The 27,203-nt window shown below is 36.9% G+C and overlaps 1 protein-coding gene across 1 annotated transcript in view; it reads left to right on the top strand.

The window, feature by feature from the left end:
* LOC129133650 (nipped-B-like protein) overlaps nucleotides 1–25,528 on the top strand; it is a 129,946-nt gene extending 104,418 nt beyond the window's left edge. Inside the window, exons 25-46 of the mRNA XM_054653276.1 lie at nucleotides 18–232; nucleotides 329–431; nucleotides 1,195–1,293; nucleotides 1,400–1,546; nucleotides 3,294–3,428; nucleotides 4,847–4,945; nucleotides 6,154–6,207; nucleotides 6,503–6,611; nucleotides 7,151–7,287; nucleotides 8,599–8,739; nucleotides 9,064–9,157; nucleotides 9,265–9,419; nucleotides 9,685–9,775; nucleotides 12,848–13,021; nucleotides 13,558–13,748; nucleotides 15,848–15,955; nucleotides 20,089–20,289; nucleotides 20,608–20,754; nucleotides 22,634–22,929; nucleotides 23,254–23,428; nucleotides 24,075–24,260; nucleotides 24,823–25,528. Of these exons, the coding sequence (XP_054509251.1) occupies nucleotides 18–232; nucleotides 329–431; nucleotides 1,195–1,293; nucleotides 1,400–1,546; nucleotides 3,294–3,428; nucleotides 4,847–4,945; nucleotides 6,154–6,207; nucleotides 6,503–6,611; nucleotides 7,151–7,287; nucleotides 8,599–8,739; nucleotides 9,064–9,157; nucleotides 9,265–9,419; nucleotides 9,685–9,775; nucleotides 12,848–13,021; nucleotides 13,558–13,748; nucleotides 15,848–15,955; nucleotides 20,089–20,289; nucleotides 20,608–20,754; nucleotides 22,634–22,929; nucleotides 23,254–23,428; nucleotides 24,075–24,260; nucleotides 24,823–25,188 (3,423 nt within the window). The 3' untranslated portion in view covers nucleotides 25,189–25,528. The remainder of the gene's footprint in view (nucleotides 1–17; nucleotides 233–328; nucleotides 432–1,194; nucleotides 1,294–1,399; nucleotides 1,547–3,293; nucleotides 3,429–4,846; nucleotides 4,946–6,153; nucleotides 6,208–6,502; nucleotides 6,612–7,150; nucleotides 7,288–8,598; nucleotides 8,740–9,063; nucleotides 9,158–9,264; nucleotides 9,420–9,684; nucleotides 9,776–12,847; nucleotides 13,022–13,557; nucleotides 13,749–15,847; nucleotides 15,956–20,088; nucleotides 20,290–20,607; nucleotides 20,755–22,633; nucleotides 22,930–23,253; nucleotides 23,429–24,074; nucleotides 24,261–24,822) is intronic.
* The last annotated feature ends 1,675 nt before the right edge of the window (nucleotides 25,529–27,203 follow it).

Genomic DNA, 27,203 nt, shown 5'->3' with positions numbered 1-27,203 from the left:
CTGCTGTATTTCTCCAGTTTTCTCGGAAGTTTTATATAGCTCAGTGGTTCCGGGATACAACTATGGAGACAGAGAAAGCAATTAAATCTCAGAAGGATGAGGACTCATCTGAAGGAACTCATCATGCAAAAGATGTTGAGACCACGGGGCAGATCATGCATAGAGCGGAAAGTCGCAAAACATTTCTTCGCAGCATCATTAAAACTGCTCCATCTCAGTTCAGTACATTAAAGTACGTTTGAGCACCAGTGCTTTATTAACCACGCGTTTGACATTTTTAATCATTTTTGATAAACGTATCCTAATCAAAACTTTGAATTTGTTGCAGGATGAATTCTGATACTGTGGACTATGAAGATGCATGTTTGATTGTTCGCTACTTGGCCTCTATGAGGCCATTTGCCCAGAGCTTTGATATTTATTTGACACAGGTAAACTGTGCTGGAAGTCTTAGTACAGTGAAATGCAGTTGGTTTCTGATTCCAAACACTTTAGTGGTAGTATACCGTATCTGTTCATTGTTGAGCATGGGTATTTAACAGGCCACAATAACACCATGTGCTTTCTGTATTAATGACATAAGTGCTTATATTTCTTTTTCTTGCATACATTTTATATGTCATATTGTACATGCATTATTTTATTTGTTAATGGATGTAGATGGCAAAATCAATATCTTAGATGTACACAGTAAAAAATAATTACAGAATGTTGAAATCTCTTACAGTTTCTGCCAGATGCATGCTCATCTGGTGATATTAACTCATTAAACTTATCTTAATTTGAAAATACAAGCCAGCTTAGCTACTTGCTTGCAGTGCATGTTACTGTCACTTTGGAAGCTGTTGTTTAACCAGTGTGGTTTTTTTCCTTTTTCTGGGAGAAGAGCACTAACATGTTGTCATGGCAACATGTTTGGACTCCGGTACTGGTTTGGTTTAGCTTAGTTTAGGTTCTGTTACTTATAGTGATCTGCATATAGAGCCATTCTTAAAATGATAGTGCCCAAATCCACCTCTTCTATTGAAAGAACCATGATGAAAGGCACAAGTGAATGGCAAAAGCAGAGTTTAAAATGAAGGGAATTCTTATTTTAGTTACTTCATTTGCATGTTATTCTGCTGCACTGTTGCCTGTTATACAGTTTGCTACCTTCCCAAAGCAAATGAATCTTTGTTTTTGTTCTTTTATTAGATTCTACGTGTACTTGGTGAAAATGCAATTGCTGTTCGAACAAAAGCCATGAAGTGTCTGTCTGAGGTTGTTGCTGTAGACCCCAGTATTCTAGCCAGGGTAAAAAAATCTGAAATATCCATCACGTATATGCATTCTTCTGTCACACTTAAAAGAAATCTTTAATTCTTATTTTGGATTTGTCTTTTATTTGTTCATTTTTTAGCTGGATATGCAACGAGGAGTTCATGGGCGGCTAATGGATAACTCCACTAGTGTAAGAGAGGCAGCTGTGGAGCTTCTTGGCCGATTTGTGCTCTGTCGTCCTCAGCTAGCTGAGCAGTATTATGATATGCTGATTGAAAGAATATTGGTACGGTGACTTATTTATGATGTGTCATTGGAAAATTTGTTTTCAACTGAGTTTAGATGGTTAATAATATGGAATGATGATTCCAAGAGTATGTTATATGTATGTCATTATTTTAATGGGGAGCATCATGATTTAAGACCAACCTTCTAAAATGCATTGCTTGTTTTCAGTGAGGCTTTGTTACATTGTTGTGGTTTCACCCCAGCCAGCAGCCAAGCCCCATGCAACCACTCGCTCACAACCCCACCATCAGGACTGGGGAGAGAATCAGAGGAGTAAAAGCCAGAAAACTCCTGGGTTGAGAGAATGTCAGTTTAACAAGGAAAACAAAAGCCACACACACAAGCAAAGCAAAACAAGAAATTCATTGAGCCCTTCCCAAGGGCAGGCAGGTATTCAGCCACCTCCAGGAGAGCAGGGCCCTATCCTGTGGGACGGTGACTTGGGAAGATGAACATCATCACTCCAAATGTCCCCCCTTCCTCCTTCTTCCCCCCACTTTACATACTAAGCATGATGTCATATGGTCTGGAATACTCCTTGGGTCAGTTGGGGTCACCTGTCCAGGCTGTGTCCCCTCCCAACCTCCCATGCACCCCCAGCTCCCTCCCCAGTGTTCAAGGAGCAGAAAAAGGCCTTGGCTTTGTGCAAGCTCAGCAATAACAAAAACATCTCTGTTTTATCAACTCTGTGTTCAACACAAACCCCAACACAGCCCAATGCCAGCCTCTGGGAAGGAAATTAACTCTACCCCAGCCAGAACCAGCTTATACATCAATAAGTAAATATATATAGAAAGTTGTACTGCAACAGAATCAGAATTATATTCCTTTTCGTTCCTTTATTGAGGCACAGATTAAATGAAATGAGGAATTTTGCCACATCTCTGAAGTCTCAGATATGGGTTATTGAGGGCAGTTCAGAAGTGTGGGTGATAAAAAGAGTCTATAACAATGTAATTTAAAGTTGTCATTTGTTACCCAAAAGAAAATAAAAGATAAAACTACTTTGTTTTTTTATGCCATGTTTTAGTGCTTTAAAAGGCTTTTTATTAGATTTTTTGTATAAAAAGTGGGTTTTGCCTGGATGATCCAATAAATACAGTGTTAATTTAAGATAACGCTTTTAGCATTCATGTTAGGCTTTTAGTCAAATACTACTCATTTGCTATAGTTACACGATAAAACTTGTTTGTAAGGTGTTTTGGAAATGTCCATATGAGGATGCATAAAGGCACTCATCCTGGCATTTAGATTAAACATATTTTGTATTACGTAATATGAAATGAAGCTACTCATTCTTCTCCTTAGATGAAGCCTAGGAAATTGGAAAATATTTGCTGCACATATCATCCATAAGCTTTATTCAAAGGATTTTGAAGTATTACAGTCCAGACTTACAAAGGATCATAGGTGTTCATAAACAGTAGCTAAAGCATCAGCGCATCTAGCTTGTAAGATCTTGAATTAAGAAGTGGCATTATACATTTGCAATATCGTGAGTTCCTAATTGGGATGGTATAAATGGAGGAAGTGTTTCAATGTTTTGGGGACTCAGCCCAAACCTTTAGAATTGTTGCAAATAAAGTTATGCTGATCTTTCGTATGAATATACTCCAGAATATTTTAGCTGCGTTTTCTGAATGCATTTTTCTGGTCAGATTGTGTGATCTTCAAGTATAATTTATATAATACATTAATATTATGTCTGATTTCTTTTCAAGAGCATAATGTTTTTCTCCTCACAGGATACTGGTATCAGTGTCAGAAAAAGAGTCATAAAGATACTTAGGGATATCTGCATTGAACAACCAACATTTCCCAAAATTACTGAGATGTGTGTAAAAATGATTCGGAGAGTCAATGATGAAGAAGGCATTAAGGTAGAATGAAACATATCCTTCAGGATTTAAATTATCATAATTGGTTTCCATATTTTGACGCAAAAGTAATAAAAAAAGTATTTCATTGCTCCTTTGTAATTTTTTATTTCTTTTATTTATTTTTAATTTTTAAGAGCAAATAGCTTTCTACATTGCTGTCTGACTTGGTTTTCTTTTCTTTTTTCTATTTTCATCAAGTTCTTGCTGACAATCAAAGGATTTTAAAAAGTTGTTATCTAGAGTTTGGGGTTTTTTCTCTTTGCAAGTATTGTCTCTGATACTTCTCTTTTCTAACAAGTAAAATTAGTATATAAAATTCCTTTCTGAAAACAAAAGAAACTTTAAGTCAAAATTAAGTACTTGGTGTTATTATTTGCCAGATTTATAAATCCTGTGTATAAAAAATATAAAGTATTCATCTGTGAAAATTTTGCATTAATTCTGAATGTTTAATGAATCAGTTATTCCCCCTAAAATGTTACTTATGTCATCATATTCTTATCTTTGTGTGACATATATGCAGAAGGGTAAAAACCTAAGATTATGTGTTGAATCATAAACCTGACACTGATGTTTTTTGTTTGATTTGGCAAAAATAATATTTAAATTGTTGGGTAATTAAGAATACACCTGTAATAATTTTGTATCACACTTTCAGTGGGATTTGAAGTCTGGAACTTTAAAGCTGCAACATATAATTTTACCACTTGAGATATGTTAATGCCAAGTGGCTTTCAGGGCAGACTGTTAATCAAGAAGTAGATGAACAGCTGTATCTAAGGTGCTGCTAGGAAAGGAGGATGACCTTTCCCTTGCCTTTCCAACAACCTCATAAAGATGAGGCAGTATCTGCAATGTGTTTTTTTAAGTCTCCATGGATGAGGAATGCTTCCTACAAGCGTATGCTTTATATGTAATTTGGGAATAGTTCACTTTCATTCTATTCCATCTTCTCCTCTATACAAAAACATTGTAAGGGAATCAACTTCCTATGTTTGGGTAGAGAGACTTGACTTCTCTCTCTTCTTTGCCTTCTCACAGCTGTTCTGAAAATGCCAATCTACAATTGCTGCTAATTCTGCTGTAGAAATTATAGTCTTGTGTTCAGTTGTCAGTTTCTCAGGCCTACTATGCTTTCCTGAGGAATGCAGATTAGTGCAGGAAAATGGTAACTATTTCCTGTAGCATCACTTTCCCAGTGATCATTTTAGTGAAGCTTGCTTAGAGACCAGTATAACTGCTGTAATAGTAATCTGGGTCTATCTCAGATAATGTTCTCTACAACAGTATCACATAGGTTGAATAATTCCTTACAGAATTGCACATATTGTAAAAAAAATTATTGTACAGATGTATTAGTAATAATACCTATGTGCCAAGATAAAATTATTTATTTCTGCTATTTTTTTTTCCTTCAGAAATTAGTAAATGAGACATTCCAGAAGCTCTGGTTCACTCCAACTCTACATCATGACAAAGAAGCAATGACTAGGAAAATACTAAACATCACTGATGTGGTATGTTAAACAAATTTTAATTAGGTTGCATGTAAAATTTCATTATATTTTTAGTATCTTTGGAATATTGTCTTAAGTATTTTATAAATACACAAGTAATTTAATTATCAGATTAATTTCTTTATATCTCTCCTGACATTGAATACATGCTAGAATTATTAATCTGATGGAACAGGCTATAAGAAACTTTAAATGCTCACTAATCTGCTGGCAGTGATAACTGAGACCACATTATATTCAGGTTGTGGAAAATACTTGTTCAGTTAAAACACCACAAGTTTCTGTTATGGTTAGCATTTTCCAGGAAATGCTAGTAGCAGCATATAATAAAGCCTAACTAAGAAGTTGTCTCTTAAAAGAAAAATTTCCGCAATTGATAACATTTCTTTTGAAAGGTTATCAAGCTGTTTCAACAAATGCAAGGTCATGTTCTCACCCAAGGTAAACTAGTATCTGCATAATGTTATCTACTTTTTAGGAGCAGCAAATTAAATTGTATGTCTCAAAAATCTGTTTCAAATAAAATGCTTTTACATTTGTAGTGAAAACATATTGGTAAAGCCACTGTACTGAAAAAGTATTTTAATAGCAATTATACCAAGATGTAAATATCAAATAAAAGTATTCTCCTCATGACTTAAAAATATTAGTTTAAACTGCTTTTTAACATTTTTACTAAATTCTAGTGTATTGTGCATTTTTCCAGAATGACCAGTCAGTTTATTTGACTTCAATTTAATTCTCAGTTCTCCTGCCAATTCTTTTTTGGAGCATCTCTGAGCTGTTCCTGACACATGATACCAGTGAAGGCTTAGTTTTTTTATATAAAAATATGTACATGCATATATATATATATATATAGACACACACACACACGTTCATTTTTAATACGTCAGACTTGTATTTGTGCTTTAATCTGTACAAAATGTTGTTCTATGAACCCAAAATTTGGTTGTCATTAGAGGTAGCAATCTCCAGTAAAATGTGTAGGCCTTGTGTTGTATGGGATGCAAATTCTGAGATCACTTAAATGGTGAGAACTCTTTTTCAAATGCAGGAAAAAGTTTCTGGTCTCCAAAGATATCATACTGAATATTTATGAAAATATATCTGTGCATGTCTACTGATCTTTTAAGATGGCATCTGTATTGAAATTATTTTTATTCAGATGCTTTTTTTAACCAGTTTATTCTCAAAACTACTTTTAGGTTGCAGCTTGTAGAGATACAGGCTATGATTGGTTTGAACAGCTTCTTCAAAATGTAAGTAATGAATTTTGAATGTATGGCACAATCATTGTAAGAATTTTAAAATTTCTTTTGGTACTAAAACATATTGAAGGGAGACTGCACGACCAGTCCTTTACAGTAAACAAATTCAATCCATGCCCTTTAAACATCTGACCTTTCTTTAATTCTCCATTGGTGTAACTCTTATGGAGAAGTTAAATGGTTTTGTAGTGCAAAATCCTTGTGGATCTGTAGTAATTGTTATAAAACCAGTACATATCCAATGTAAATGAATGCACCCTGAATACTAAATAATTTTCTGCTATAGCTGTTGAAGTCAGAAGAAGATGCCTCATATAAACCTGTGAAGAAAGCCTGTACTCAACTTGTTGACAATTTGGTTGAGCACATTCTTAAATATGAGGAATCCTTGTCAGGTAATAGTGTTTACAACCTAGTAGCTTCTTTGAATTTTATGATGCTGTAACAGTGGTGGTTCAAATGACTATTGTGTAAAGTTACTGTTACAGAATTCCTATTACAAAACTGATGGTAATGAGTTATTGCATTTATTTTGATTGTGAACCTTTGAGCACTGTGTAATAATAAAGCTTCCCTAATTTTCTCTAGCTAATCACAATAACAGAGCTAATTTTAAAATAACTTGTTCAAACTTTTTTTTTTTATTTGTATTAATACGTTCTACTGTTGTAATAGGAATCATTGGCTAGGCCAGTGTTCTGTGTACAGTAATTAGGTTAAAAACTAGTGATATCTTTGAAGCATCTTTGCTTATTTTATATATGTTGTGATCACATACAAATGTTAGCACATTATGTTCTCATCTCTAATCTAATAAGAATATTCTGTATTGATCTTGAAAGATATATTATGAAAGAGATATTCATATGATGTTTTGGCTATATGTTTTTCATTGCTCAAACATTGCTTTGTGTATTTTCTAATTTTTTTGCAGATTCTGACAACAAAAGTGTGAATTCTGGTCGCTTGGTTGCTTGCATAACCACTTTGTTCTTATTCAGCAAAATCAGGCCCCAGCTAATGGTCAAACATGCCATGACCATGCAGCCATACCTGACCACTAAATGTAGTGTAAGTAGAGAAAATTAGAAAGTCAGTCTTTTCTTTTTCCCAGATAATTAAGCATGGAAATTAATGGCTATCTTGTATGCTTGATGAAATTGAAGGTAGGAAAAGAGAAATAAAAATTATGTTTCTATGATTCATGATCATATCTTTTAAAGATATTAGGTCCTTTTATGATCTCTATAGCTTCCAAGATGCTGTTCCTCACCCTCTGCCTTCACATTTTACACTCAAATGAAACTGAAACCTGTGCCTCTTTCCCTTAAAGACTAAAACACAGTTTTCCACCTGTTATGAAATAATTTCTTTAAATTGTTTTATTTTATAGTCACAGTCTTAAAAGTAGTTAAGATTTAATAAATGAATCTTAAGACTAAAGGTATGGTTCCATAAGATAGAGTGATCTAACATATAGCATAAATATTAGAAGGAATATGTCCTGCTCTATCCTCTTCAGCAGTTCACCTCTCTCTACCCTAGCTCTGGTGTTTTTGTATTTCTCTGTAAGACAGTTTAGCTCACAGAAATGATAGAGAGCTACAGTGCTGAATCCCCCCAGTCTGGGAAAATGGCCCCCTCCTCTGAAACACTGCACTGCTTTCTGCCATTTTGATTAGCACAGTTGGCTCAGTGAAAGTTGTGATGACCCCATCATCTGGCAGGAGCAGAGCAGGATCGTGCAGCCATGGCTCAGGGAAGAGCTTGACTGAGTGGGGGACAGCAATCCATTACCTTAGGTCAGCTGCCCAGGGAAGAGCAGGCCTGAGAATGCTTGTTATCAGCTTAGCTTGCAGGTATAGCCTAGAATTTTACAGTTTCAGCCCTAGAGCATTCTCTGGGCATATCTACAACAGCCGTAGAGCTGCTTCTGATCAAACAGTATAGGAAAAGGTTATTTCATTATTTACTTGCTGCCAATACCTGTTGCCAGGTGTTGTGCATTCTCTACTGTGCATGTGTCAGGAAGGGTTCCTAAATTTGTGTTAGGACTCAAAAGAATTTTCATGACCAAAAGTTTTCAGGTCTGTCTCAGCCTTGATGACAGGTGAATTCTGCTTCTACCAATTTTTTTTTTTTATAAAAGTTCTGTAGAAAACGAGAACTTGCTTTCAAAATAATATGTAACTTAAAAGCAGATGTAAACTATATATTATTTTAAATCTTTACCAAATAACTTGCACAAGATACATAATTGTATCATACTATTATGTAATTGTATTATATTAATATATATTATATATGTATTGCATAATACATATTAATACTTAGAGGTAACACAGCCAGAAATGTTAAATGCTATAAATGCTGTTGTTTCAGACCCAGAATGATTTCATGGTGATCTGCAATGTTGCAAAAATCTTAGAACTTGTAGTGCCACTAATGGAACACCCAAGTGAGACATTTCTTGCCACTATTGAGGAAGACCTCATGAAACTCATCATCAAATATGGCATGACAGTAAGCTTTTAATTGCTACTATTTGGTTAATTCCATTTCACATTGTGAAATACATAATTTCGGTTTAAAGAAAGTCTCTTCATTATGAAGATAACTTTTGAGCCATGAAAAATCAATGTTCTTGGTTTACTTGTGTTTGTATGTGTTGTTGCTATATTTTAACAATTATAAGTTTCGGCATGTTTTCAGAGCAGTCTAGGAGATGGACATTACATCTGTTAGATAGTTACTTTTAGTTCTACATACCTTTTCCCTGCATAACATCACAAAAGTCTCAGGTTTAAATTCTAAATATATAATTCATTTGTTCTTTCTTGCACCTAGGTTGTTCAGCATTGTGTGAGCTGTCTTGGGGCTGTTGTGAACAAGGTCACTCAGAACTATAAATTTGTGTGGGCCTGTTTTAATAGATACTATGGTAAGTAAAATCACATGTACATGTCACGCTTCAGTTTCACCTACAAGTCTTATTTTAGGGATACACCATGATTAAATACTGTGATCAAAACTTTTATCTTGCTGTAGGTGCACTTTCAAAATTAAAAAGTCAACACCAAGAAGACCCCAACAGTACAATACTTACTGCCAATAAACCAGCACTCCTTAGATCACTTTTCACTGTTGGAGCACTGTGTCGGCATTTTGATTTTGATCAGGAAGATTTTAAGGGCAACAGTAAGGTAAAATAACTTGTATTTATTCTCCGCGTCTTGTGCATATTTAATGCTCCACTTCAGTTTGAAAACACAGTATTCCTAGGCCCTCAAAGCTATGCATTTCTTCATAATACATATGATATAATTTTTTGGGTTGTAAATACATGGTTTTGCAAAGACAATGCAGTAAGATTGTGTTTCTCCATTTTGATATATATGCTTTTTATAAGAGATTAAAAATATCTGTTTCATCTTCTAATAGCTATTATTTGTGTTTTAATTTCCTCAGGTTAACATTAAGGATAAAGTACTTGAACTACTGATGTATTTTACAAAGCATTCAGATGAAGAAGTACAGACAAAAGCCATTATTGGTCTTGGTAAGAAATATTAATAGTTTTTATTATTCTGCTCTAGTAGAAATCCATGCATTTATTTGTGTAGTGGCAGGGAAGTTTGTTTAAAATCAAAGTTCACCACATGTTTTATTTGAAACTTGGATATAGAAATGTAGTCAAAGGGATACTTGGAAGTTGCATACTTCTGCAGCAGAGTGGATGCTTTTGACAGTGAATACCTTTTTGATGTATGACCAAGTCTTAAAAAGCATCAAGTTTCCAAAATAAATGGAGATGAGGTTTTTTTCCCCACATACAAATATTTTGTAACTCCAAATATTGTTTTTCAGTCCTCAAGGTATGGTTAAAGAATAACTAGAAAAAATGATGGAAAAACTTTGAGAATTTTAAGTGTAGGGGCAGAAATTCCACAGAAATTGAGGGAACTCTGGTAGTTTATACCAACTGAGAGATGCTCTGTGAAATTTCATGAGGCATTGAGATTATGCCATAGTCTAAATATTACAGCTTATTTTGGGTCTTTGGCAGTATTTCAATTTTAAATAGATTCTTTGTCTGAAGGCATTAGTATAGTATCTCAGTGACTTGCAGTAATGCATGAACTGCCATTGAGTGATTTGTATCATGTTCACCCTCTGCTCAAGGACCAAAACTGTACACGTAAGAGCATCTTGTTTGGACAGATAGGCCTTGGTTTCTGGAAGAGTTCAGTTCATGGTTATGGCTTAGTCTAAAGAAAGTTGTCTCCTATGTGTGTGAGCTTGCATTGCGTGGTTTAACTGTGTATAAGAATTTTCCTCCTTATGCTGCTGTTTAGGTGGCTTTTTAGATATCCTGGTACAGGTTAGGCTAGGGAGGACTGAGAATAAGGACTGAGACTGAATCTTGATTTGATATTCTGTGAGGAAACCATTGCAGACAGCTGAGTGGGATTAATGGCTTTAAGTTGCCTCTGTTACAGGAACAGTGCTATGGTGCTAACAACTAGCTGGAGGTTTTTCTAAGCATTGTATCAAGATGCATAACGCTTACTGTAGTCCATTCTAATTTAATTGTTCTATACAAAATATTGCACATGGGATAGGGGCTGCCTTCCTAACCGTAGACATGATTGCTTTACTCATGGAGGCTGAGTGTTGTATTCATCAGAAATGTTCCTGAATTAGACTGAACTGTGATCAGTTTGGGGAAGAGGAGAAAACAGGAATGACTATCAGTAGGCATTCTTCAGATTTTTTTATTCTTTTTTTCTCTGCCTGTAAACATGTCAGTCTTTATCTTAATTAAACCTCAGACAACTGTTTTCAGTGATATATTAGTCTAATCTAAGTACTGGTTCCACTTTGAAGGTAGCTGCTTGGATGTACAGAGATGTAGTAGGCAGTGCAAAGCTCTGTTTTACAGGCTGGTAATATTGAGTCAAGTTGTCAAATACATTCAACATTTATGTGCAGCAATAAGGTGAAAATTACTAACAAGCTAATCCAAAATTTATACACACTGAAGGCATCAAATGAAGAGTGTGTACTTTCCTTTTGGTAATTATTAGTGTGTCCTTACAGTAAGGACACTCAACAGTTTTAACCTTTCCTTTGGGATGTGTCACTGCTGTTGAGAGATTGAGTTTAACTATAAGCATTATGGTTATGCTTCTCTTCCAAATGTGTACTTGCAAGGCAGATTGAGGATAAAAAATTTTGTTAGTATCTAACAGGTAATGTCTTACTCAGCCAAGTTCAGTGCTTAACCTTAACAGAGTGAAAACAAAGGTATGAAGAGAAGTGGTGTGAGAGCAGCCCCAAGATGTGAAGTCAGTCCTTAAATGAACACAGCAGTTGCCTTTTTTCATCCCCTATGACAAATTCTTATGCCAAGAAAAATTTCTTCCCTGCTTACAGGGGATGGAAAAATAATAATTTCCCTAAGAGTACTGGTGGTTTTAGATTCTTTTAAGTGAATGAAAGAAAGAGAGTTATGGATTGTTACACATACATGCAAGTGCTTTCCATTTTCAAAATTAAGCTTAAAAAATGGGTTGGACTTTCTCAGAGGTGGTCAAGTTATAAACATCCATATATACCTGTATAGAGTGGACAATTATACTACCTACTTCAAAGAGGAGCATCATTCCTTTTTCTTTCACCTCTTTCCTTTTCCTGTTTTGAAATTGAAATGAGATCTTAAATGCACTTAGGTCTTGCCCTAGACTTAGTCTTTACCTACCTACACTGTCTTTTTTGTGTGCACAGAGCCAGTTTTAAAAACCTGACTCAGTCTTCCCTTTGTTACGCCCACTTTTATACATTGCTTTCACATAATTTTATTTGCTTTCATTTTTTCCCCCATTCTTCTTTTATGTTTATGTTTTCTGTGTGTTCATTCAGAATCTTAGTTTCCTATGGTCGTGAAAAATACATTTAATGTTTGCTTTTCTCACAGTCTTAAAAAAATTATTCAAATAGTTAATATAGTTTAAATTGGGAAGTTATGTTCCCATTACTGTTTTTTTATGATACTATGTAAGAATCTGTTGCCAGCACTCCTAAATCTACATATGTGATCTAAAATTATATATACTATTACTTATTTAGATCAAACTGTTTATGAAATAAATACTTCCCTGACTAAGAATAACCAGTTCTTTGTCAAGGGTAAGGCTGCAGCTAAAAGCAGTTCTATAGTGTGTATCTTCTAACAGATGTAGTCTTGAGAATGCTTCAGGTAATTTTCAAGACATGACCTTAATAGGTATATGAATAATAACAGTGAGAGGTCTAAATTTTATTTTATTGTGTTTGCTATATTTTTTCTTTTAAGATTTTATTGTTTAAATATCCAGACCTATATAACTCTTATTTCAATTGCCCTGGGTCGGGACCCCATCTTTATCTATCAGACAGATAATAGAACTCCTTATAATAGAACTCCTTATAAACTTAGAATGGTGTCCATATGAAAAAGCAATATTGTTTGTTAGCACCACACTTGGGAGGAGATAAATTTCATACTTCTGTTTTGAAGAAAGACTTAAGAAGCAGAAATACAATTTCTAGTTAATAACATGGAATATTTCCTCTTTTCTTCCACCCTTAGGATTTGCATTTATACAACACCCAAGTTTAATGTTTGAACAGGAAGTGAAGACCCTGTACAACAGCATTCTTTCGGACAAGAACTGTTCAGTAAACTTAAAAATCCAGGTGTTGAAAAACCTTCAGACCTACTTGCAGGAGGAGGATACACGTATGCAGCAGGCAGACAGAGACTGTAAGTGCTGAGTTCTTCTGTGCTGAGGCAGGGAAAATCTAACTTTCTTGCATACAATTACTATATACATGAACTGAGTAATTTAACATTGTTATCTAATTAGTAATATTGTACACAAGATATCTTAGAATAATTTTCAGAAATTCATTATGTGTATAGGTATATTGAGACATGTAGCTTATTATTTACTTTCAGGATGTATAAATCCTGAAAGCAATCCAAAATGCATAATTGCTGTAATGATGGTATTAATACTTTTTATCAAAATATTCTCTAAGGTTATTAGCAGATACAAAATAAAAAATTGTAAAAAATAAAACCTTTATCAAGGAACGAGACTTTAAATTTGTGTGACTTTATTTTTTTTAAATATATTTGCTATCAGACTGCTTTATATTTCATGAGATCATAAACCCATTCTAAGATGGCTGGAATGTCTTTGTATTATGAAGCTTAAAGATAAGTATGCATCAAATAATAGCAAAGTAATTTATTATACTGTGGTGAGTGTGCTATTGCTTTCATCTTTTTTACAGGGAAAAAAGTAGCAAAGCAGGAAGATCTGAAAGAAATGGGTGATATTTCCTCAGGGATGAGTAGTTCCATCATGCAGCTATATCTTAAACAGGTCCTTGAGGCTTTCTTTCATACCCAGTCCAGTGTACGCCACTTTGCTCTAAATGTCATTGCACTGACATTAAACCAGGGTCTCATCCATCCTGTTCAGGTATGGTAACCTTTTATGATGTGGGGTGTTTTTTTCTCATCTTCAGGTTTCAGAGCTTTTTACGCTTGCTAGATACATTTTTAGTTTTTCTCTTGCAGCTATGTTACAGTAATCTCTTATTGTAGCAAGGGGCCTTTACAGAAAGCATATTTTGAAATTTAGATTCCAAATGCTGTATCTTCTTGTCTTTGGATCAAGATCTAAAAGCCCAGCCAGTGCCTAAAGTGCACATGCAAATGTACATTGGAGCATATTTCTGTTATGAATTGCATGTATATGCCAAGCTCTTTTCTTTAATTCTTTATCCTGAAAACTGACAGCTTGTCTCCACTTTAATTCCCATGTCCTCCAAACATTATGGAATTCCAGAGTCAATGTCAGAACTTCAATTATCATCACCATTATTCTTTGCTTACATAATATTTTTGTAATTATTTGTTTATAACACAACCATTGTGCATGTTCAGTCATAACTGGTGGTGTGTGGTTTGGGTTTTTTAAATGGCATTTTTTGTAGTGTAAATTGACTTTAGAGTTTGAGAGAACTGGAAATACTACCTGAAACTTCACACAACTTCTGTCACTTATAATGCCTCCAAGCCTCAATCAATAAGAGTGACCAGTGGTGTCCCTCAGGGGTCTATATTGGGACCAGTGTTATTTAACATCTTCATTAATGACACATACAAAAGGATTGACAGTACCCTCAGCAGGTTTGCAGATGACATGAAGCTGAGTAGTGGAGGTGACACACCTGAAAGACAGGGCCATCCAGAGTGATCTGGACAAGCTCGAGAAGTGGCCCACTGGAATCTCATGAGGTTTAACAAGACCAAGTGCTGGTGCTGCACCTTGGTCGGGCAATCCCCAGGATCAATCCAGGCTGAGGGATGAACAGATCAAGAGCAGCCTTGGGGAGAGAGACTTGGGGGTGCTGGTTGGTGAGAGGCTGGACATGCCCCGTCCATGTGCGCTAGCACCCAGAAACCCCCTGTGGGCTGGACTGATCCCACAGTGTGGGGAGCAGAGAAGGAGTGGATTCTGCCCCTCTTCTCTGGTGAGACCCCACCTGCAGTGCTGCCTCCAGCTCTGTGGTCCCCAGCAGAGAAAGGACATAGACCTGTTGGAGCAAGTCCAGAGGAGGCACCAAGATGATCAGAGGAATTGAGCACCTCTGCTATGAGGAAAGGCTGAGAGAATTGGGATTGTTCAGCCTGGAGAAGCGAAGCTTTGGGGTGACCTAACTGTGAACTTCCAGGACCTGAAGGGAGCCAACAAGAAAGATGGAGAGGGACTTTTTACAAGAGCATATAGTAAAAGGATGAGGGGGAATTGCTTCAAACTGACAGGGAGTAGGATTAGATTAGATATTAGGAAGAAATTCTTCCCTATGAGGATGGTGAGGCCCTGGAACAGGTTGCCCAGAGAAGCTGTGGCTGCCCCATCCCTGGAAATGTTCAAGGCCAGGTTGGATGGGACTTGGAACAACCTGGTCTAGTGGAAGGTGTACCTGCCCATGGCAGAGGGTTGGAACTAGATGACCTTTAAGGTCCTTTCCAACCCAAACTATTCTATGATTCTGTGATAACACTGGTCTGTGGATGCCATAGGACAGAGAGAGAGAAATGGCAAGTGTTTCTCACAGCGGCTTGTGAGAAGTTTTAGGGAATTAGAAAGATGTGATAACTCGTTGAGCATAAACAATTTGCAGGTGGTGTTTTTCTACTTTATTTTCTGTTCCTCTCAAGGACAGTGTGTGAGAAAAATGTTTCTGTTAGTTAGCCAATAGAATAGAACCTATTGTACCACTCTATAAAAACTGCGCAGTTCTTTTGAATAAAGCCTTCTTTTCCTTTTTTACGATCCTGCCTCTCGCCTGTTCCTGCCTCGACATCGGCGCAAGAGCGACACTGGTCTTTTGTGTATTTTGTACTAATTGCTTGAAAAAAGTAGTCGGATAGTAAGTTGCATAAAGCTTCCTATTCTAGTTTCTGCAGTAGTCAGAATATAACATAAACAATACTGTAATAAAAGAGCAAAGAGTGAGAAAGACAAGATACAATGACTCTAAATAATAATTTCATTTGGTTTTTTTCAAGTGTGTGCCGTACTTAATTGCTATGGGCACAGATCCAGAGCCCTCTATGCGAAACAAAGCTGACCAGCAATTGGTGGAAATAGACAAAAAGTATGCTGGGTTCATTCATGTAAGTAATTCTTATTTATCATTTTACAAAATACTGTTACATTCTCTGGTGACTCAACACTTGGATAGGCCTCAGCTGCAGAAAAATAATATAAATGACAAACAATAACAATAACTATAAGCAGTTGTAAAGAAGATCCCAACTCTTTCCGCTGTTTGGAGATTTCTGTTTGTAGAAATAGAAAGGATATAATAAATTGAAGCATCTCTTCCAGTCTAAAAATTCCTTTAATTTATAATCCACAGTAGTGTTTTCCTCACCGAGTAGTATGTTAAGAGCATTTATTTGATAAGAGGTAAGGACAGCTGTTTCATAATGTTTAGCAATGATTTTCCTGTATTAAGAGAGAGCACTTTGTAAAAGTAGAGGTCAGTATATATGTATTAGAACTTTAAGACATCAATGCTTTACAAATTGTAATCTAAGCAGAAGGAACATAGGAAGATTTTAAGAACTGAGGGATCTTGGTGAAAGGAAAATCTGAGGGCTAAGTGAAGACTTGTGGAGTTGTGGCATGATGACCATAGTTCTGCTAAAGATCTGAAATTGAGTTGCAGCACCCTTTCCTTATTTCAGAAGGCCTCAGTCTTAGTTCAGTGTGTGTACTACATTGTGGGACTTTATAAATCTAATTGCATTCCACTGAAATTTGAGCATTGCACTGTTCATGGCATCCAAAGAGATACTTAACTGAAGTCAGACCTCATCACAGTCTACAACTCCCTCATGAGGGGAAGAAGAGGGGCAGACACTGATCTCTTGGTGACCAGTGACAGGACTTGAGAGAACAGCTGGAACTGTGTCAGGGGGCGTTTAGGTTGGATATCAGGAAAAGGTCCTTTACCCAGAGGCTGCTCGGGCACTGGAACAGGCTCCACTGGGAACTGGTCACAGCATCAAGCCTGACAGAGTTCAAGAAGCGTTTGGACAACACACTTGGCACATGGTGTGATTCTTGGGGATGGTGCCTGTGCATGGCCAGGAGTTGGACTTGATGATCCTTGTGAGTCCCTTCCAACTCACCATATTCTGTGATTCTGTGAATGAAGTGGTGATTGGTGGCCATCTTGGCCACAGTGACCACTGAGCAATCAAATTTAAAATCTCTGTTGCCAGGAGGGAAAGTGCCAGCAAAACCTCAACTCCAGTCATGAGGAAAGCAAACTTCAGGCTGCTCAGGGAAATATCAAGTAAGATCCCCTGGGAAAATACTTTTGCAGGTGCTGGGTCCATCAGTGCTGGTCACTTTTTAAACATCTCCTCCTAAGAGCACAGGAGCAGACAATTCCCAGATATCAGAAGTCAGGCAGGCAAGGCAGAGGGCCAGCTTGGCTGAACAGGAATCTTCTCTTGGAAATAATGCAAAAAAGGAAGGTGTGTGTCCAGTGGAAGCAAAGTCAGGTGGTATGGGAAGAATATAGAGATGCTGTTCACAACTGTAGGGAGAAAATCTGTGTAGCCAAAGCTCAACTGGAGTTGGAGCTGGACAGTTGTGCTGGTTCTGGCTGGGGTAGAGTTAATTTCCTTCCCAGAGGCTGGCATTGGGCTGTGTTGGGGTTTGTGTTGAACACAGAGTTGATAAAACAGAGATGTTTTGTTATTGCTGAGCTTGCACAAAGCCAAGGCCTTTTTCTGCTCCTTGAACACTGGGGAGGGAGCTGGGGGTGCATGGGAGGTTGGGAGGGGACACAGCCTGGACAGGTGACCCCAACTGACTCAAGGAGTATTCCAGACCATATGACATCATGCTTAGTATGTAAAGTGGGGGGAAGAAGGAGGAAGGGGGGACATTTGGAGTGATGATGTTAATCTTTCCAAGTCACCGTCCCACAGGATAGGGCCCTGCTCTCCTGGAGGTGGCTGAATACCTGCCTGCCCTTGGGAAGGGCTCAATGAATTTCTTGTTTTGCTTTGCTTGTGTGTGTGGCTTTTGTTTTCCTTGTTAAACTGACATTCTCTCAACCCAGGAGTTTTCTGGCTTTTACTCTTCTGATTGTCCTTCCCATTCCACCAGGGGGGTTGAGCAAGCAACTGCGTGGTACTTAGTTTCCAGCTGGGCTTAAACCACGATCGTGGGGGACAATAAAAAGAGCCTTTTTAATATGTCAGTAGTAAATGGCAGTGCAAAAATGACATCAGCCCATTCCATGATGAGAATAGCCACCTCACAAACAGGGATATGGACGAGACAGAGATGTTTAATGCTTTCTTTGCCTCTGTTTTCAACACCAGTGACAGACCAAGGGGGTCCCAGTGCCCTGAGCTGGAGGACCATGACTGTGAGAATGATCAACTCCCAGTCAACCCTGAAAATGTGTGGGTTCTGCTGTTCCAGCTGGATCCCTATAAGTCTATGGGGAATGATGGGATTCATCCCAGGCTACTCAGAGCTGCTGATGTAATTACAAAACCTCTCTCAATGATTTGTGAATGGTCTTGGGAATCCGAAGAGGTCCCAGCTGACTGGAAGCTGGGGAATGTTGTCTCGATTTTCAAGAAGGGCAAGAAGGAGGCCTCCAGTCTCACTTGTCAGTCTTGCTTCAGTGCCTTGTAGAGTTATGGAGGAGATTATTCTGGGAGGTATTGAAAAACACCTGAAAGACAATGCAGTCATCAGTCACAGCCAGCACAGCTTCATGAGGGGAAAGTCCTGCTTATCAAACCTGATTTTTTTTTATGACAAGGTAACCCACCTGGTTGATCAAGGGAAGCCAGTTGATCTTTCTGGATTTCAGTAAAGCTTTTGATACTGTCTCTCCCAGGATCCTTCTGGACAAAATGTCCAGCCCCCAGCTGGATAAACACCATGCGGTGGGTGAGCAACTGGCTCACGGGTGGGGCACAAAGGGTTATAGTGAATGGGATGACATCAGACTGGCGGCCTGTCACTAGTGGGGTTCCACAGGGCTCTATCCTTGGCCCTGTGCTCTTCAACATCTTCATTAATGACCTGGACGCAGGACTGGAAAAGATACTGAGTAAGATCGCAGACAATACAAAACTGGGAGGAACTGTTGACTCCACTAAAGGCAGGGAGGCCCTGCAGAAAGACCTCAACCAATTAGAGGACTGGGCAGTCACCAACCATATTACGTTTAACAAGGGCAAGTGCCAGATTCTTCTCCTGGGATGGGGCAACCGTAGATGTACATACCTGAGTGTCCTGGTCGATGACAAGTTGAATATGAGTCAGCGGTGCCCTGGCAGCCAGGAGGGCCAACTGTGTCCTGGGGTGCATCAGGCACAGCATCACCAGCAGGTCAAGGGAGGGGATTGTCCCGCTCTGCTCTGCATTGGGGCAGCCTCATCTTAAGTCCTAGGGGCAGTTTTGGTCACCACAATATTAGGATATAAAGCTATTAGAGACCATCCAAAGGAGGGCACAAGGATGGTGAAGGGCCTTGAGGGGAAGCCATATGAGGAGCAGCTGAGGGCACTTGGTCTGTTCAGCTGGAGGAGACTGAGGGGAGACCTCTTTGCAGTCTACAACTTCCTCATTAAGGGAAGAGGAGGGGCAAACACTGATCTCCTCTGTGGTGACCAGTGACAGGTCCTAAGGGAACAGCTGGAGCTGTGTTGGGAGAGGGTTAAGTTGGATAGTAGGAAAAGGTTCTTCACCCAGAGGGTAGTCAGGAACTGAACAGGCTCCCCAGAGCAGTGGTCATGGCCCCAACACTACCAGAGCCCAAGAACTGTTTGGACAAACTCTCAGGCACAATGTGGGATTGTTGGGGTGTCCTGTGCAGGGCTGGGAGGTGGACTTGATGATCCTTGTGAGTCTCTTCCAATTCAGGATATTCTATGAATCTATGGTTCTTGAAAATTGTTGAAATTTGAGTACCTGGCTGTAGTTGGTAAACAGATCATCTGTATGTTTTTAACATAGAAGCAGTTCACAGTACATTTTGATCTCTACCACAAATTCTGTTTAAATCTGTATGCTTTCTCAAAAGGCAGTAGTGCACCTCAGTGTGTGTTTAAAAGTTAAACTTCAGATGAGGAACCACTTAAAGGGAAAAAAGATTAAAAAATAGCTAGAAGTTTCTGTTTTCAGGCATTTGTTTAATTTCCACTTTCAGTGTTACTGCTTGAAAGCAATGATTTAAATAAAAATAAGTACTTTTTCATTTCAGATGAAAGCAGTGGCTGGTATGAAGATGTCTTACCAGGTACAACAGGCAATCAATACCTGCCCACAGGATCCTGTGAGAGGTTTTAGACATGATGAATCATCCAATGCATTGTGTTCACACCTATACTCCATGATTCGAGGGAACCGTCAACACAGACGAGCATTTCTAATTTCCTTACTCAACCTCTTTGATGATACTGCAGTAAGCACCATATTTCCTTCACTTATAAAGAAAAAAAATATACCATTGCAAGCTTAAATTCTCTTTTTGTAATATATTTTTATTACATAATTACTGATAGCTTTATTTCCCTAAGGTACTTTGTTTTGCTTTATAATATAAGGTATTTACCTAATAGAATGCATTACTTACTTTTGCATCGTTCAGTATCTTTCTCTACTCAGTTTTAGGTTGTTAAGGAATAATGTATCTTTAGGTATGACTAAATTTTGCATGAATATATATGTTTAATAAGATATTCGTATGTATATTTATATGTACCTTTTTTTTAACTTCCAGAAAACAGAGGTGAATATGCTCTTGTACATAGCAGACAATCTAGCCTGTTTTCCTTATCAAACACAGGAAGAGCCACTGTTTATAATGCATCATATAGACATTACACTTTCAGTTTCTGGTAGCAATCTACTACAGTCATTTAAAGAGGTATGTGCATTTATATTTTAGTATATTTATTATGGTGGCAGCATAAGCGTCTATATAATTTGGTCAATTTTTCAGTGAATACAGTACCATTATTGTGATATGGACCAGTATTGTTAGTTTGTAACTGGTAGTTAAAAAACAACCCTTTCTGTTCTGACCTGTATCTGGTAGACACTAGTTAAAAACTTTCCTTATATTGCTGCTTATGTTATTAAAAATGAATGATAAATTTTGAGATATTAATATGAAATCTATATAATTACCTAATATTTCTGAATTAATTGGAATTAATAATACTTGCATGCATAATTTTAATAACAAAATCCCATTTTCTTTTTCTTTTGTTGTCAAGTAGCTGATGGCAGTGCCATGTGTGTCGCCTAGGAGAATTTAAATACATTATTTATTTCAAGAAAAGAGTGTGCAATATGTCTTTTCTTAAGGTAGCATATAAGAACCCAAATAATGGTATAGTATCTGTTGCTATGGCAATACACAATCCTGTAAGAAAAAGGCCTTTGTTTCTTGTGCTGTGTCCAGTTTTGGGCTCCTCAAGACAGGAGAGACATGGAGTTCCTGGAGTGGGTCCAGCAAAGGCTGTGAGGATGATTAAGGGACTGGAGCACCTCTCTTATGAGGAAAGGCAGAGGGAGTTGGGGCTGTTCAGCCTCAAGAGGAGTCACCTGTCAGGGGACCTTATCAGCGTCTGTCAGTGTCTGCAGGAAAGGGTCAGAGAATGGACCAGGCTCAGCTCAGTGGGGCCCAGCAATGGGACAAGAGGAACGGGCAGGAACTGATGCCCAGGAGGTTCCACCTGAACTTGAGGAAGAACTCCTCTGTGCAGTAACTGAGCACTGGAACAGATTGCCCAGAAAGGGTGTGGAGTCTCCCTCGCTGGAGATATTCCAGACCCATCTGGACACAATCTTGTGCTGTGTTCTCTGGGATGACCCTACTGGAACAGGGAGGTGGAACCAGATGACCCACTGTGGTCCCTTCCAACCTGACCCATTCTGTGATTCTTAAAGACTTCAGTGTCTTCATTTCCTGGACAACTTTAACAGTAGAAGGTCCAAACTGTCAGAAAACAAACCCATTTCTAGAATTTCCAATCTGACTAGTAATTACAAGTCAGAGTTGATACCTGGAAGGAACACTGCTTTGAATTCTCACCCTACCAAAGTAAATTTTTAATTTGCTTGAAAAAGCACATTCTTTAGATGGGGAACCAGAATGTAGAGGATGAAATCCTGCTTGGGATATTTCAAGTTCTGTTATGAAAAAGCATACTATGTGCAGTAATAATGCAGGTATGAAATTCTGTAGCTCTACAAGTAATGGAACTGGCTATTAATAATACTGTATATGCTGATTTGAGGGGCTCTCTGGTCAGCAGTGTAATTAGTGTCATAGGATTTTAACAGAGACAAGGATTAAAACCAGCTTGGACTAGTTTGCACCAATGTACATATGGAAATATATGTAACATGCAAAAATTCTGTTCAGGTGAAAAAAAAAGAGATTTTCTTCCTGATTTATTGTATTTGGCTTTTACTTCATTTTACTGTCTCTGATAACAAACTTGAGCAGTCTTTTTAAGAATAACATGCCAATGGAGTACTTCTTGCTTCAGTTCTTTCTGTAACCACCTTGTAAAAAAAGTGGACTTTGGATCAATTTTTCAGGGACCTTGAATTCAGCTTTTTTTTGGTCATAAATTATTTTAATCTTTGAATATAAAGTTGTGAAAATCAAGTTATGAATTAATAATATTGTTCAGGGAATTTTTCCTAATTTAAGTCAATAATGATTTTTTAGAAATGTACATGATGCTACTTACCCTAATTTTGGAATGTGTGTTTACTTCTCTGTCTCACAGTCTATGGTGAAAGACAAAAAAAAGGAAAGAAAGCCTTCATCAGATGAGGAGACTGAGAGTGACAGTAACAGTGGTAGTGAGAGCAAAAGTGAGGAGGAAGCTTCTAAGCCTCGGAGGTTACGGAAACGAGTAAACTCTGATTCAGATTCTGATGAAGAAAATGATATAAATGCCGTGATGAAATGTTTACCAGAAAATTCAGCTCCTTTAATTGAATTTGCAAATGTCTCCCAAGGCATATTATTACTTTTGATGCTGAAACAGCATTTAAAGAACCTCTGTGGATTCTCTGATAGGTAAGAATATTTAGACAATAGGCCATCTTATTATCTAGTGAGTTCTTTGTAAGGATTAAGTTTGGAAGAAGTTGGAGGGAGGTGTTTAGTTGATTGTTAATAATTGCAGTAGATTTGTATAAGAGAAAACCATAAATAGAATCGGTTGAATGTAATGAAACTGGCTTAGAAAAAGTAATGATTTCATTTCTTACCAGGATGTGTATTATATACAGAATGGTTAAAATATAACTACTTATATTGAATATTTTTAAAAGCTTTTCCTTGAAATTGTTTTGGACTTTGCTTAAAAGCTCTTTCTTCTCTTTTGTTCTCTTTAAACAGTAAAATTCAGAAATATTCTCCATCTGAATCTGCAAAAGTGTATGATAAAGCTATAAACAGGAAGACAGGAGTACATTTCCATCCAAAACAAACTCTGGATTTTCTGCGGAGTGATATGGCTAATTCTAAGATTACTGAAGAAGTGAAGAGGAGTATAGTAAAACAGTACTTAGATGTAAGTAAAGTTGCTTTGCAGAAAATCTGATATCCTTTCAAACTAGGTAACACAGTGTAAACTTGAAAGTAGATGCTGATGTATTGGAAGAAGATTTCAAAATGTTAAGTTTCTGGTAATCATTTGTGATGGGTATATGATAACTCACAATTTCCTTTCAGGATGTTTAGCAGTATTACCTTTCAAATTATTCTAATAAATTTAAACACAATAAAAAGTAATTTCAACTGAAGGATATTTATCTTTGCAGAGTATTTTCTAATTTTTGGTGTCCATCGTGTATCACTCTACCATATAACTTGTTCACTTTATCCCTGACTGTTTCTGTCATTGGAACAGAGACTAGATCTAGTGTATTTACCCTTTTTTTTCCTTTTCTCTTTTCCAATTCTTTAAAATATTAACTAGAGAAAACTTGCAGTTTTGGAAACACAGGAAGAAAGCTTTTACATATCTACTAGAAAATGAAAGTAAAATGTTTGTAGAACAAAACACAAGCTGTTAAAGTTTGAAGTTTTCTGCCATTTGTTTTACACTGTTTCTTTAACTTTTAATTTTTTTTTTAATTTAATGTAGTGTGATATGAATGTCCATTTTTAAAGTTTGAATGTAAACTGATCTGGTTTTTTGGGGGTTTATTTAATAGTTCAAGCTCCTTATGGAACATTTGGATCCTGATGAAGAGGAAGAAGATGGAGAGGTGTCAGCTAGCACAAATGCTCGGAACAAAGCAATTACCTCACTTCTTGGAGGAGGCAGCCCTAAAAACAATGCAGCTGAGACAGAGGATGATGAAAGTGATGGGGAGGATAGAGGAGGAGGCACTTCAGGGGTGAGGCGGAGGAGGAGTCAACGTATTTCACAGCGTATTACGTAAAATTATTTTTATGTGATTATAAATGTCAGTCTATTATATTAAATGTACACCAAGTAATGTAATCGACATGAAAGAAAGCATTTTGTAGATAGAGATTCTCTACTTAACCATTTATACAAGTTTTGTAGAAAGTTTAACAGAAAAGACAATAAAAAAAATACAAACTAGAAAATGAGATTTATCCCATATAAAAATTTATTAATTTTCTTTTGGAATGTACTGTGTGTTATCCTTTTTATTGTTGCCAAGTTTTTATGTAGCTTTATGATTCGTGTGTATATATAATTTTATATATCAATAAGAGGTAAAGACACGGGTACAAATTAAGAGTATGTGGTTTTACAAGGATATGTTAACCCCTTGGCGCTGGCGGTCACGGTGCGTCTCATTGCCGGCAATGGAATGTGTGCCGGGGAATCCCAACTCCCGGCGTCAAGGGATTAAAAGCAATAAAAGCAATAATTTCACTAAAGTTCTTTTGTGTAACACTTGGTCTTTTTTCCCCCCAATGTTTTAGTCATTGAGAAGGTCAAAACGAAATTCAGACTCTACAGAGTTGGCAGCACAGATGAATGAAAGTGTTGATGTCATGGATGTCATCGCTATTTGCTGTCCAAAGTACAAAGACCGACCACAAATTGCAAGAGTAGTACAGAAAACCAGCAATGGCTTCAGTGTTCAGTGGATGGCAGGCTCCTACAGTGGCTCCTGGACTGAGGCTAAGCGCCGTGATGGCCGCAAACTGGTGCCTTGGGTAGACACTATTAAAGAGTCAGACATTATTTACAAAAAAATTGCTCTAACGAGTGCTAATAAGCTGACTAATAAAGTTGTTCAAAATTTACGATCGCTGTATGCTGCCAAGGATGGAACTTCCAGCTAATGAATTTGTACACACAGCCAAATTTACAGGAATTGAAATAACAGAAAAACTTGAGATATCAACTTTCTGGAAAAAAAAAAAAAAATCAGTTAAATGAAGAGTAAGAATGGAATCTGGGATGCAAGAAAAAAGAAGGAAATATTTGGTAAACATTTATGTGGGAGCTTCCTTCGCTGTTGTGCAGCAGAAACTTCTCAGTTCATTTTTACTCCCACTGTATTATAGTTTAAAAAATTGTTTATACCTTGAAAAAAACCTTTCTGTTAAAAAAAATAAACAAGTGAATGTTGGAAATTAGTCTGTTAATGTTCTTAATAAAGTGTTCTTGGAGTTTAACCTAGCAGCGGATGGCTTTCTTTAGTGTAGCCCAGTTTCCAGGGAAGCATTGTTTTTACAGGCTGTAAAGTGGCAGAATCTCCCAGATATATAATTTTTTCTGTTGAAAAAAAAAAAAAACCGCATGCAGTATCTATGACCTATCTGCAGGAGAAGTTTTTGTAAATGTAGATTTTGATGTATTAGGTCACCCTGAAATAATACAAGAAAAGGGATCCCCAGCAAATCTGGTGGAATGAATACTGCAATAAATTTTTTTACTTCTCTTTGTTACTTGTCTGTTTCCATTTGAATTTCTTATTGTAAAGATCTGTTTAAATCCATTTATATTATTTTGCAGTCTTTTATGTAAAATTTACTATACTAGTGGTTTTCAAAACAAGACAAATATTGTTTATACAGTTTTATAGGCTTTCTGAATAATTTATATCTTTTTATTTTTATCCCTTGAAGGGTGTAAACACAAGTTAACTCCAGGGGTTTATTGTATCCTGCAGTATTTAGTATTAACTATATGATTTAGCACTGTGCCAAACACATTTTCAAGAGTACATTTTGATACAAAAAGAAAATATAGTTTATTCCTTGTATGCTTCAATTTCTTTATAATGTTGTCTAAATGGTAATTTATGATAGTTTAAATTTGGGGAAAGCTGAATGACTATTTTGCTTGGGCTAACTGGCCATGTACACATTTCTCTGGGTTAATATAGAGAGGCTTGTGTCAAGAGGAGGTAGCTACCAGTATCTGAGGAGTGAATGGGTATGAGTCTGGGCAATTATGCTACATTCCTTCACAAATGAAATTTTTAAAAAATGTTTGTATATTAGCCTATTTTTTTTACTAATTGAAACATGTTTTCACATTTTGTAAATTGAAAAAGTACTATTGAAAGCTTTCAGAAGCATTTGACTACGTTGCCACAAGCCTTTCAAAAGCAGTTTGCCTTTCCAGAGAGTAACAAAACCAGCAGATTTGCAAACAAAAAAATCTAAAACAACTGAACTTTTTAGGGACATATAAACCCTGCTGTGTTTTCAAATATGTTTATCTAAAGCAGTTGTTCCTTATTAAGTAAATCTTTCTCTTATGTTTATTTTCTTTTATGAATTTAATATGTGGTAGGAGGCTGTTTTTATTAAACTAGCTTGCGGAATTCTAATACATTATTCGATTTGTGAGGAATAGTATCAGTATTCCAAAATATTCTCATGTACAGAAAAAGCATTAAACCGAATTGATTAATAACTCCTCAGAATCTAGTTAGTAATTGTTCCCATGGGAAATGCCTTTTGACTGTTTCACCACTGGAATTTTTCTAAACAGAAATCTTTTCACACCTTTTTGTTTTCACAGTTAATGGTGTTTTCTTCACCGTGCAAAAAGCCACATCTTATGCTAAAATGGGTGTTGTTAAAGTAGGGAGAAGCAGAAAAAGCAGAAGTCACCCCTGCAGTTCTGGAAGCAGGACATTTTTGTACCAAACAATGAAATACTGTATTTCTCAGGGCTAGGAGTGGCTTTTATAGTGGGAGTTTCATACTTTGAGAATATGTCACATGATATGTCACATTACTAGTAGAAAGAGTTAAAAATACTTCACAAGGAAACTACTGAATGATTAAGAAAAAAGAATTTCAAACAGATGCAGTCTAAAATGAAGTTGTCACTAGTCTGT

The sequence above is a fragment of the Agelaius phoeniceus genome, chromosome W (genome assembly GCF_051311805.1).
Source record: "Agelaius phoeniceus isolate bAgePho1 chromosome W, bAgePho1.hap1, whole genome shotgun sequence".
NCBI classification, from domain to species: Eukaryota; Metazoa; Chordata; class Aves; order Passeriformes; family Icteridae; genus Agelaius; species Agelaius phoeniceus.
The sequence above is the reverse complement of the archived record's forward strand: the minus strand, read 5'-3'. Positions and strand labels throughout refer to the sequence as shown.